This window comes from Pan paniscus, chromosome 10 (genome assembly GCF_029289425.2).
Source record: "Pan paniscus chromosome 10, NHGRI_mPanPan1-v2.0_pri, whole genome shotgun sequence".
Classification (NCBI taxonomy): domain Eukaryota; kingdom Metazoa; phylum Chordata; class Mammalia; order Primates; family Hominidae; genus Pan; species Pan paniscus.
Window position 1 is genome coordinate 89,372,376 of NC_073259.2, and position 13,103 is coordinate 89,385,478.

The following is a 13,103-nucleotide window of genomic DNA, read 5'->3' on the forward strand; positions in this document are numbered from 1 at the left end:
TCTTCAAATGTTGTGATCAGCTACTTGGTAGGTCAGCAAAGGGAATAAACACACCATTTACTTATGTTCTCCGAACGTGATTCCAATCCTCCACAGGTGCCTAAATTTCTCCTCCAACCTTCCTCCAGGTTGATGATGTGCCTTTAAAAGTACAGTAACCAGGATGCATTCCATTACTTGGCTGTTCTTTTATCATAGCAGAGTAGAGTAGAAAAAACTTTCATATCAACTCTTATGTCTGTTAATGTGGCCTAAACTTATTAATCAATATTGACTTTAGAGTCACATGAATTTTTTATTTTTTTTTCTTTAAAAACTTGCTTCCAAGAACTATACTTTTAGAGTAGGAGAATTTAGATCCCACTTACATCCATTCTTTCTATTTTTGGTGGGGGGGATAGCATTTAGGGGTAATACTAATCTTTTCACTTAGGATTCCTCCCCTTATTAGTAATCCATCAATCAGATACCTGAGCTGTGGAAACATTCATATCCAAGTGATTTTGGATGTGCTGATCAAGAACAGAGTGAGTCCTAATCATGCCACGAGAAACTTTGATCCCAGGTGACGTTACTCCACTCATCAGTGGGCAAGGATTATTTAACCAGTTATAAATCCCACCTAACTGTTCCATCACTCAGGCCCCATTTTGACATCTTGTTCCCAGGGATGTCATGAGTGATGGCTTGCTCACCACCTTTCATTATCTGTTACTAAGTAAAGTTGCCAAACAAACAAAGGGCATTAGTCTGACACTGCTATTTTTAACATAGGTTAATTTACTTTGTTTCAAAATAGATTAATGCCTTCAGATAAAATTAAAAGTCAAGCTAGTCAGGACTGCAATTATTTATGCATGATCACAGATCTTAGGGTTCATAGCCACTGTTCCTAGTTCTGACAGGACAGACAATGTAGCAGATAAAACTTTTCTGGGCCAAAAATATAGTGAAGTTTTAGTTTTAAGTATAAAGTTTGTATTTGTTTACGTACTATCTTTGCTAAAGTGAAAATTCCTCGATGCCGATAGCCATGTCTTAGTCATTTTCCTAAAGTCCATAATTGGTACTCTGCATTTAAGAGTGGTTCAATATATGTCTATTCACTGAAAGTAGGAATAAATAAATTATTTTGGATTATCTATGTCTTCTCTCCCTCCACCAAAAAAAAAAAAAAAAAAAAATCTCCTCAACTCTGGGTCATAAATGCCCTCTTGGTAATGCCTATATTCTGGTTGAACTCTTTCTCTTCAAGTAAACAGATAGAAACAAAAATGAGTTTTTGAATGGTTCCACTTATTTGCATATTCTATTCACATCAGATAAATCTTCATTTCATTCATTTTCTCTAAATTTATACATTACTAAACAAAAGTAACAATATAGATTCTATAATTCTCACTTTGGTCTTGGTGATTTTTCCAATTGTCTGTCTGTTTTGATGGATGGCATTCCTGCCACTGCTTTTACATGTCGATGCCACTTGCTTCTATCTATTATTTGTCATATTCTCATTTTCCAATTTTTGTAACAAATCATTTCATATCTGTTTTAGGCAGAAAACTCCCATTTCAGATACATTGCTTCTTCCTTAATCCACATCATCATAAATATAATTGTGTGTTACCATCCTCTGGAATTGCTTTGACAGTACACAGCCTTTGGTGTCCTAACTACCTTTCCATGTTAGTTAAGACTGCACCTATTTCTAGCGTTTCAGTAGCGGTGTGTTTGGAATTGATGCTATGGTAGGTCGTAAAGTGATTGACAGATGAGGAAGGAAAAATGTAGTTGTGAACAACTCAGTCTTGTACATTAAATGCAGGGTAAAGATAAGTCAATATTTGGAGATAATGGCAAGATCAAGTGATAGCTTTTAAAAGTGTGAATTAGACATGAGCATATTTGAGCAATAATGAAAATATCAGAGATGCATTGCATATGGATGCATAAATTGAGGGGTGGGGAGAGATCATGGTCATTGTGCTGTCAGGTCTTAGCAGGATGCTATTACATCCTGAATCTATGTTCCAGGAAGTCAGCAGAAGTACATATTGGTCCTGTTGTCATGGGGATACAAACCAAACCTGTTTATTTAATTTTTCATCCTGGGATTTGTGACATTGAAAGACAATAAATGGCCAGGCACAGTGGCTCATGCTTGTAATCCCAGCACTTTGGGATGCCAAGGCGGGCAGATCACCTGAGGTCAGGAGTTAAGAGACCAGCCTGGCCAACATGGTGAAACCCCATCTCTACTGTAAATACAAAAATTAGCCAGGCGTGGTGGTGGGTGACTGTAATCCCAGCTACTAGGGAGGTTGAGGCAGGAGAATCATTTGAACCCCAGGGAGGCGGAGGTTGCAGTGAGCCGAGATTGTGCCACTGCACTCCAGCCTGGGTGACAGAGTGAAATTCTGTCTAAAAAAAAACAAAAACAACAACAACATAAAAAGACAATGAACAAAAATACAAAGAAATAGAAATGACTCTAAAACCAGATCCCCGAGTAAGCTAGAAGGAATGCTTCCTCTGTTAGGTGGGTTTCCCTAAATTCAATTGTGGCCTTCAGGTAAACTTGGCTTATATTATGCTTTATTTTTCCTGAATAGTACTTACAAATGGAATTTGAATTCTTTACATGGAAGAACAAACCCTCACTGATTCATTTGAGTCTACATCACTCCTGTTTATTTTCTGCCCATACACTGATACACATTTCAGTTGGGATATCTTGCTCCTACATTATAGGTAATAATAATCTAAATGAGAACTGTAAACCCTAGTAAGAACAGAATATTTTTTTCAAAAGATATATAAAAACTTGAAATCTCCTATTAGTACCGCAGCTTTTTCTATCCTACTTTTGTAATTTGAGTGAACTAACCATTTGAAAAGGATGTCATAAGAGAATTTTAAAATAAAATAATTTTGGTTGGTTTCTGTTAGGTTTATTCAGTTGCTTTTCAATACAGTGCTTCCTTTGAGTTTTGGGGTTTCCATACTGATATTGTCTATGCTAGTAATACATTAGTAAGAACAGACATATTGTTGCACATATTGAGTTTGATTCTTCATGGGTAGGAGTTATCCATACAATCACATCGACTGATCCTTCCTATCTGAAGTTTATGTTATTACCCTAGCATTTTGAAATATTATATAAAGCAAACAAGATATCCTCTCCAAATATTTCCCTTTGTGAATTACTACAAACATCTCCTTTGCTGTTCATCATTTCTGATAGAACCAAGGAAACATTTTCATAGTTTCATTTATACAGCTTTCCCTTTCCACACCATATTTCTTTATAGACATGTAGTATAGCTACTTTCAACTTAAGTCATGTGTCTCTGCTCTTTTGAGTTAAACCTTTTAAGAGTTATAAATCTTAGCACATGGTTCAGAATTTCAAATTTGGTACTTTGACATCACTATCTCTTTCCCATAGTTCTTTCCCTGGCATACTATTCTATTTTCTAGTTCTATTTTTACTGGTAGAAGAAAGAACATTGGCAATGCTCCTGTGTTTTAGAATTTTCCAGATCAAGACATTAAAATCATAATCACTTGAGATTTTTCCCTAGGTTCCTCAGATGCATGAATAAGCAGTACTAGGTTGTAGTCCCTGGGTTTGAAAAATGTGCATGGTCTTTCCATCACAACTTGGATACCCCTTCTAGGACCAAAGCAGACCTAAAATTGGTAGCCCTTAACTAAAGTATCAATGGGGCCCATGTATCATTTCCTTTGGTGCAAATATGGTTTTCTGGAACCTGTTTAGACCTATGTTTTATTTTTATTTCTTCAAGTCCTATTTTCAGTAAAGACTTTGTTCTTTTTCCTGGAAGCTTTGATTCACCATTTATGTAGCTTCTACCTAGTTTCATAGGTATAGCATTTTGCTCCTGTCTTCCTCATCCATATTGCAGTCCTTAACAAGCTGCTGATTCTGGCTTTGTTTACACTCTACCTCTGCTGTTCTATGAAATAAAGCAATATTACTCAGAGCTCAGAAACTTTCCCAGGTATAAACTGTGACCTGAATTAACTTTTGCTAGTTTCTGACTTTGGTGGGGTTGACGAGAATATAATAGTAATTGAGTTAATTCTTATCTGCTCTGACCTAAAACACACAGTCAGTGAAAATGAGTAATAAAGGCTAAGTTTCTCAAAGGTTCTATACTTTTCTAGACTTTAACTTATATCTTACATACCTTGATTTTGATAGAATATTGTTGGCAAAATTTCTAATGATTTAGGAATTTCTCATCAAAGTTAAATATGAAATAAAAATATAAAATTTTAAATGATAAGGGCAATTAAATATATTTTAAAAGTAAAGTGTCAATTATGGCAACTAAGATGAATATATATGTTGAAATATAAATAAATATGATTATGATGTTAGCAAAATTAATACTCAAAAATAACCACTCACACTATAGTGACTGACACTGTAATATATTGGATATGACAGATCATTTGGTCAACCACTAGTTGTCAAATAAGATAAAACAAATTTTAAAATAATGTCTGGCATGTATATTTTAAATACAAAATAATCTGTGTCTCTCTTTTTTCCTCATGCAATAATATTATGTATAGCCTAAGGAGTTCCTCTACTGAGAAAGAGGAATACAAAAAGATTTAATTCCTTTGCTAGAGAACATATAATCACACACTGGCCACACATCAGTTTCCTGTAGCTTCCGATGCTTTGTGTGGGTTTCACACTATGGAAGCCAGGAAAGGCATTTTTGGATACTGTAGTCATAAATCTGCAAACATGAATATTGCAATCAGAAATTCTTTTGATGGTAGGGCAGAAAACTAAGTCCTGGAGTTGGGTATTCCTTGCAAATAATTATTACTCTATTTGAGAAACCAAAGGATGTACTAAGAAATTTGGATCATTCCATTCAGCACTTACCACTGTAGGTAGGAGTTTAATTCTTTCCCAATAATATAACTCTAAAAATTAATATATAGAAAGACAACCCCCCATAAGTGAAGGATATATATAATCATTTCAGAAATATCACATATTCTTCTGACAATTATGTAAGTATGTATCATGTATGTATATCTGCTTATTTCTAAATACATATTTAAGTAGTACCATTTCAAATGTACTGATCTATATTTTTATTCTATTAGTCACTGACAATAACTAATTATAACACAATATCTATTGCCCTATTCTTTTCCCCACATCCATCCCTCAACTATACACCATAGAGTTTATTAGGGGGAAGCTATGATAGTTTTAAGCAAAAAAAAATCATGTTCTTTACATTTTATGTAACATATTATAAAGCTTTATTCTAACTTTTTAAAAATTCTTTTTAATTTTTTGTAGGCTTATCAATTCTTTCAACAAAAAAACCTTTAAATCTACATAACTAAGCTTTTATACACATTCATGCTCTAAGTGGCAGTATACTCAATGGTTTTAAGCTGATTTTGAAACATTGGCACCACGATGAATATCACAGTTATGCGATTTATGAAGACATTATTTACCCATTAATAAAATAAGGTTTATACCACTAACATTTACTTTGTAGGTAACTGTGCCTGTCACAAGAGTTAGCATTAAATAAATTCTAGCTATTGTTATAAAGAGAGAAATAAAATGACTGAAAAGTTCACAATACCCTTTCGCTAAGTTTTATTAAGCATTATTCAGCTAAATTGAACATTTAAAGCTAATCAAAATATAAATTTTGTCAGGTAGAAAAGAGAAGAAATGAAAAGAAGAGCAATGAAATGAAATGAAAGATAGATGGATACTGTGACGTGACTAAAATGAGTGGCAGTGGAAAGTCTTAACACATGCATACTTACGGAGCTGCCCAAGTCGAGCTTTTTCTTTTTTACCAAACAAACGTCCTATTGAAGACTTGATTCCTTTCTTCTTGGGGGCTTTGTGAAGAGAGTCTTGGCTGCTGTTGGCACTACCAAGCCCGAGGCTTTCTGGCTCAAGAGAGACAGATAAACTACTGCAAAACACAAAAGAGGAAAATACATGCAACACCCACAAGGTACACAAAAGTCATTTCCTTTATAAAATGCACCAAAGGAGGAACAAGCAGACCTGTAATTTCATTTTTTCCCCTATTTTCCCATGTTTCCTTTTAAGATATTAAATGCAGGTTTTTTTTTTCAGCCTTTGGGCCCTGAAACTCCAAATTTCCATAAGATAAATTCATTTTCGCTCCGAATGGCTTTTTTTCTTTACTTTTTTGGTATAATCTCAAACTAATCAGTGAATATAGGCTGAGTTATTAACTGCATGATAAATGGCCTTCTATTATGGAGCACTTGATCCATTGTCTATTTATTTCTCAGAGTCTGTTTTTCTAATCTTAAACATAATGACCTACAGCAAGGAACTGAAATATAACTATTGTGAAATTGAAGCTGCTCTTCTAATCTACAGTTTTACTTGATTTTCCTCTAGCCATCGTTCCCTCTCTCAGTTTTGGAGCCAAATTCAGTTAATTTAAAATCATCTGGGTGCAATTTGGAAGCAACAAACCATGTATCCTCGTGATCAATGTATGTGTTTTCCTAATTAGAGTTCTCAAATATTATTTTAAATACATGTTAAACTGAAATGCTTTTCAAGCTGTTGGTTAAGTTTCAATTTCTGGTCAATATATTTGACACCGTATTAATAGGATGGGATCAATAGACATTGCTATTTGTTTCTATAGTTGTTAATTTTATAACACCATGATAAATTACTTACTTTTACTTACTCATGTGAATTAATTTGAACTCACATTCCCTAACCTTCAAGCAATAGCTTTTTATATGTTGAAATATACTCTTTTTTGGAGAGTGAAAGAAGTAATATTTTGAAGCTGAAGTAACTGATTTTTCCACATTAACAATAAAAAATAGTTGGAAAAAAGAAATGACTGCCAACACAGAAAGCCCTACTTTTAAAAGCATTTATTGTAAAACATAATATCTAGAAGATAGATATTTTTATTGAAGCATTCATCCTTAAGTCATTATATTTGGTTATATTAATTATGTGTCTACAGATGCTGCAATTGATGAGACAATAAGAGAAGATATATTTCAGATATAAACTACATGCTTAGGTATATTCATATCATCAGTGATTACAGAGATCTGTTTGCAGTGCTTTATGCATATGGATAAGACAGTATAAAGAATTGTGATGACAAATGACATATTTCTCCATCTAGACTTATCTTTTTATTTAATATTTTAGCCAAGGACTTTTTTATTTTCTAATAACTTTCTGACTGAGGAGTTATTACTGCTGGCAGCAGCAGTACCCACAGGATGCACATACCTGTCTGCTAAAAGGCACAATCATATACTTTTCAGACTTTAATTACGCTTATACTGCAATCCAAATTTATGATCTTGTCCTACAGTCTCCTTAGTTTTTTGTTAATATTTCTAGTAAGTCCTTCCTCTAGCCTGATCTCATTGTAATAGAAAATATCCACTAAAAAATAGAAGAGTTATTCTTATCTATATTGACCAATAATAAGACCACAAAGATACAGTTAACTTTAAAAATACAAATTTGATATCAAAGTTGAAATTTGGTTATTTCACAAGTGATACTGGGAAAGGGAAGCTGGAGAATTCTGGCTCAAATAATGTAAATTTTTAAGCAGTCTATTCGACAACAACGAAGGAAGAGGAACATTTTTGGAAGGAGGGCATTCAATGTGCAGTGTGCCTGCAGAGTCTTACCTTCGAGCATCATTGTGGTAGGAAGAAGGGAGAGTGTGAGTCATTCTGAGGGCTCTAGGGGTAGGAGGAGGAGAAGTTTCACATTTAATTGTTGCTTTGTCCTCTCGACCATCTTCTTCCACAACTGCAATCTAGAAGCAAAAACAATACATTCAAATAAACCCTTTCTAAATTTCAGTTGAAATTGACACAAATGGAGAATCATGAGAACAAGGCTGTCGAGTAATTTTAATACAAAATAAAACAACAAAACTTGGGGCATTTAAGTCTTACATACATAAATTCCCATTAAAGAGTTGGATTTTCACAAATATTTAAATTGGACACATTAAAATTAAAAAAAATCATAGACCCACTACACAAAAATGTTTGATTAATAAACACCATAGATCAAGCTTTTCCAACCCACAGCCTGCTGGAAACATATAGCCCAAGACGGCTTTGAATGCAGCCCAACACGAATTCGTAAACTGTCTTAAAACGATTTATGCACGGACCTTTTTTTTAAAGTTCATTAGCTATCATTAGTGTTAGAGTAGTTTATGTGTGGCCCAAGACAATTCTTCTTCTAATGTAGCCCAGGGAAGCCAAAAGATTAGACACTGCTGCCATAAATCAACTAGTTGCTGACTATTGATCTATAGTGTTTATTGACATTGATCTATGATATTTTATAACATCAGAATATAAACTCTTTACAAAAAGGTATTAAACACACATTTGAACAATTCACTAACATATAGCATTATACATACTCAGGCTATCATAATAAAGACATCTTTTAAGTAGGGATTTTTGAAATGAGAAGTTGATAAAATATAACTTTATCAGATAAAGTGTTTTAAATCAGTCAGCCTAATGAAATTTATTACAGGGTATTTAAAATATGAGTTGTGGTTTGTAAGAAAAAAATCTCTTTTTAAAGAGAATAATAAAAGGTAAGATGGTAATGTTTTCAAATTGTTCCATTTTACTACCATGATGGGAAAACTGGCAAAGACATACAGAAAACCAAAAGAAGATGAGATGGGAGGGATTTCCTTAAAGAACAATTTAGTACAGAATCCAGAATGACTCAGGATACTATCCATTTTGTCAGAGATGAAGATATAGAGCTAACTTAAAATTTTTTCCAATGTCAAGTTAATTGTAGAGACATAGTTTTTACAACAATGCTGCATATTTTTCATGGCATCGTTGTGTATCACAATATGGAGAGATCAGGATTGTAGAAAACACAGCTAAAGACTTATGGCTTTAGAGTTCTGATGAAAAAAGTTCTTAGTATGGCTAAACAAAAATTTTTAAAGTTCTAGGGAAATATTTTGTTTGTTTTTATGTAAAGCTATTATGCATAAATGTGTTTACCTATAATAAAGACCTTGTAACTTTGAGGAACTTCATGAAATTGTCAGGACTTTTGTCACCCAATCTTAGGTTCCTTTTAACAGCTTAGGTAGGTAGGCATTTTTATATAATTCCTTTGCTCTATTCAACTAGCATATTGCCATCAGGAGAATCTTTTTCAATAACTGCTTTCGGATTGATTCTGATGCTGTGGAAAACCTTTTTAAACCCACAACCCAGCTAAACTCTTAAGTGTGTTTCTGAACTATTCCTAATACATGTTAGTGTTTTCACAGTTCTGTGATCCCACCATGACTCTTCTCTGATGGTTTCTGCTAAGCATGGCCATTTTTGCTGTCAGAATTTTGCTTCTGAAACATCTTATAAAATACCCTCTTTGTCCTCCCTGCCAGCCAAACTATACTTATTCCCAATAACAGCTTCTAAAAACAGCATGGCACATGTATACATATGTAACTAACCGGCACATGGTGCACAGGTACCCTAAAACTTAAAGTATAATAATAATAATAATAAATCATGTACAAAACTTTCCTCTGAATATCACTTAGAGTTTTGGAATCAGAGAGGGATTTGAATTCTGATTTTTCTTAAATGTTGAATAAATAGGCTGATTACTTACCTGCTCTAATATTACATTTCCTCATCAATAAAATGGAAGTGATATAATACTTTTCTTAATGTAGTCTTTTGAAGTGTAAATACCATCATTTATTTAACTCGTTCCCCTGATACACAAGATTTTTTTAGTTTGTGGTCCCTCTTTCCATGACTTTTCTCACAAATTATGTTGTTACTTCCTGAATTATTTGAGACTACATTTTCGTATAGAACCTTCCATCCTACCTTTCTATTTCTTACACCCATTAAACTTATATAGTCCTTTTAAGGTGATGGAGGTCAAAGAAAATAAGGACATTATACTTGGTAAATTTGGTAAATAAGAATGAACTGGTAGTGTTAAGGAGAAGAGGCTATAGGTAGATAGATAATAGCCCAGGAAAATAAAATGGTAATTCCATCTATTCAAGCCATGTAAGAATAATATAGATTCCTTTATTTTTTTTTAAAAAAGGACATAAAAGTTATCTGGTTCCAGGAGTGTTCCAATGTTTGGGTGTAAGCTGACTACCACATCTCGAAGATGCTGAGGAATAGATTTTTGCACTGAATAGAAGTTTGAATCTTTGAAATCTTTTTCATCTGATGTCCCATGAGTGCAAGCTCTACTCAATTATCTAATAAGACGTCATTTTGTGAATCAGAACTTCAGTTCATTTTGTTTCCCATATTCCATATTTATTCTCTTGATTTCATTCCAAACAGAAAAGCGGTGTTTCGAACTTTTTTTTTTTATTTTGCATAGTCTTGATGCTCTGGCATCTGGAGAGTATGCTCCTCTAACCCTAGGGATAGTTAAATCCTGGAAATAGCACATCACTCACCTGTAAGTACACCTTTCACATGCAAACCAAACAACTCACAGCCCATACTCTAAATCATCTTCTCCATCTGGCTCTTACTCTCCAAGAGGCAATATTCCTCTGCCCTAATCACCTGTGGGCCAGGCTGAGACAACTAGAGAGAGTCCCTACATCCTGAGGCCAGACAAAATTAATCAGGCTATCCATCCTAACCTGCTTATCCTGCCTTGTCTTGCCTTTCCCTAAGAGACCTCAGAAAACCTTCTGCCCTGCTCCTTCTGCCTCCTGACTGACGCTGGTGCTGTCCTGAGGCACAGAGTACTCTCTCCTCTTGGGAACTGTGAGTAACAAGCCATCTTTTTTTGACAGCTTTCTCCCAATCTGTTGTCCTCACCCTATCAAAATAATAATAATAAAATATTTGAAAACAATGAGCATTATTTATTATATATTAAATATTAAAACATTTGTACTATATTATATTAATAAATATAAATACTTATATTAAAATTTCAAATTACACCATCCTTGGTTTAAATATTCAATGGAAAACAGGATATTATGGTTCTTATAATCTAATTATTGCTCCAGAAATCATAAACAATTTTATCTTTGAAGTATTTTCTATTATAATCAAATTTAAACAATTCAATACACTTTAAATACTCTCAACTTTTTAATGTTTTATCAACATTCGACTAGAGGGAATATTATTTTAAAGCTTTCATAGAATAAAACAGTATTCAATTCGTAATGATGTAAAAGTTATTTACAGTACCTTTCTCCGATGTTTCCTCAGATCACTTGGCTGTGATTGGCAGTAATAAAAACATAAAACACAATTAATTAAGAATTAACAATCATTTGACCAAGTTACAATTTTAAATAGTGTCTACAACTTGACTATCATTTTTTTCTTCATTTTGTTATTTTCTAAATAAACATTTTAATTACTATAAAAGCACTCCGCCTGGTAGTTAAATTTAGAGAGGGAACTTCTCAGGTAACATAAGTCAGATGATTGTTTCCATAATGGGGCCATGTGTACAGGCACTGGATACGAGGCATGGACCCTGGGAAAGAGAAACTGTGGAATGAGTGAGTGAGTCTAGCTAGAAGAGTGAGCTAGCTAGAAATAAACGAGACTGCATCTTTTCAAGAAAATATTATTGGGAGTGAAGATCCAATGCATATACAAGGAGTTTATAAATTCTTGTTTTTGCCCCATCTATGCAGAGCTTTGGGCCTCCTTTGGGCAGATGTGCTGTTCCTGTGGGATCTCAAAATTTTGGGCATCCTAAAATCTTTCTCTTTCCCACAAATGCCAAAAGCATTTTCTTCAGGTTAAAAAAAATTACCCATATTTTATTTAAAAAAAATACAATTGGTGACAGAATTATATTAGGTTTAAGTTAAGGACTTCCTGGATTTCATTTCTTGCTTCTCTGACTTAGATATAAAACACTTTAAATATTTCTTTACTCTTCTAAAAATGCCTTATTTTTCAGTACTCTAATTATAATGTAATAATATTCATATTCCACTGATTTATTTATTACTAATTGTTCAAGAAAATTCATGAAAGCACTGGCATCTTTCTCTCTCTCTCTGTCTCTCACACACACACACAATCACATCTAAAGGATTATAAATATTTTATTGCTATGAAAGTAATAGCACTATCAAGAGTTATGATGCTTATGTTTATAAAAAGACTTAAAAGTGTAAAACTGTGTTGTAAAAATGTCAGAAATAAAAGCAATACAAAAATAATCAAAGTATTCCTGCCTTGAATGCTGACTAAATTTTATTCTGTGGTCCAGGATTCTTACTATAGGTTTGGTACTAAGTTGCTCATTAATACTATGTAGCATATCTTATATAGGCAGAAACTAAGCAAGAGACAATAACACTTTTGACTAACAAAATCAGATGAATGGTTCCTAAATTTCTAAAATAAGCAGATCACAATGTAGTTCCATATGTTTGGTTAGTATATCTCAGCACATTGGCTAAAAGTTTGTACTGTATCCAAGTGGAATCAGTTCTGATTAGCTGGGCATTTTTTCTGGTTGGCCATTGTCTATTCTATTTAAAAAACATTTTTAGTAGGAAGTTTTGGAAATGAGCAGAAAATAGTGGACTCAGCAGCTTAAAGAGGTAACTGTCTTCTTTTTAAAAAAATTCACAATTTTTCTTTTACATAAGTTTTATGGCTTGGAAGCCTCAAAATTGTTAAGTATGCCAATGCATATTCACTACAAAATCATAATTTTACCTCCATAAACAGTTCAGAATGTTTTAATCTTCATCATTGGTGTCATTTCAACATACTATATTTCTAGGTAATGACTGAAACAGAAAGACATGGTAGTACATGCTTTTAAATTAGGCAAATTTGTGGAAAAATCCAGCTCCATTTATTAGCTGTGTTGAATATGGGCACTCCATTTATACTCTCAAAACCTCCACTCTCTGTTGAGATAATGCCCTACTACCTCCAGTTTTGCCACGAGAATTAAATGACTAACATCATGGTATTCAGCAGTCATCACAATCATA

General features: G+C 33.5%; 1 protein-coding gene across 30 annotated transcripts in view; it reads right to left on the reverse strand.

Annotated features, from left to right (window-relative positions):
- PPFIA2 (PTPRF interacting protein alpha 2) overlaps positions 1–13,103 on the reverse strand; it is a 502,911-nt gene that overhangs the window by 74,782 nt on the left and 415,026 nt on the right. For all 30 annotated transcript variants that reach the window (XM_055095939.2, XM_034936291.3, XM_034936292.3 and 27 more), the window contains 3 exons: positions 11,320–11,349; positions 7,750–7,880; positions 5,851–6,005 (listed from right to left, as the gene is read on the reverse strand). In XM_055095939.2, coding sequence (XP_054951914.1) covers positions 5,851–6,005; positions 7,750–7,880; positions 11,320–11,349 — 316 coding nt within the window. The remainder of the gene's footprint in view (positions 1–5,850; positions 6,006–7,749; positions 7,881–11,319; positions 11,350–13,103) is intronic.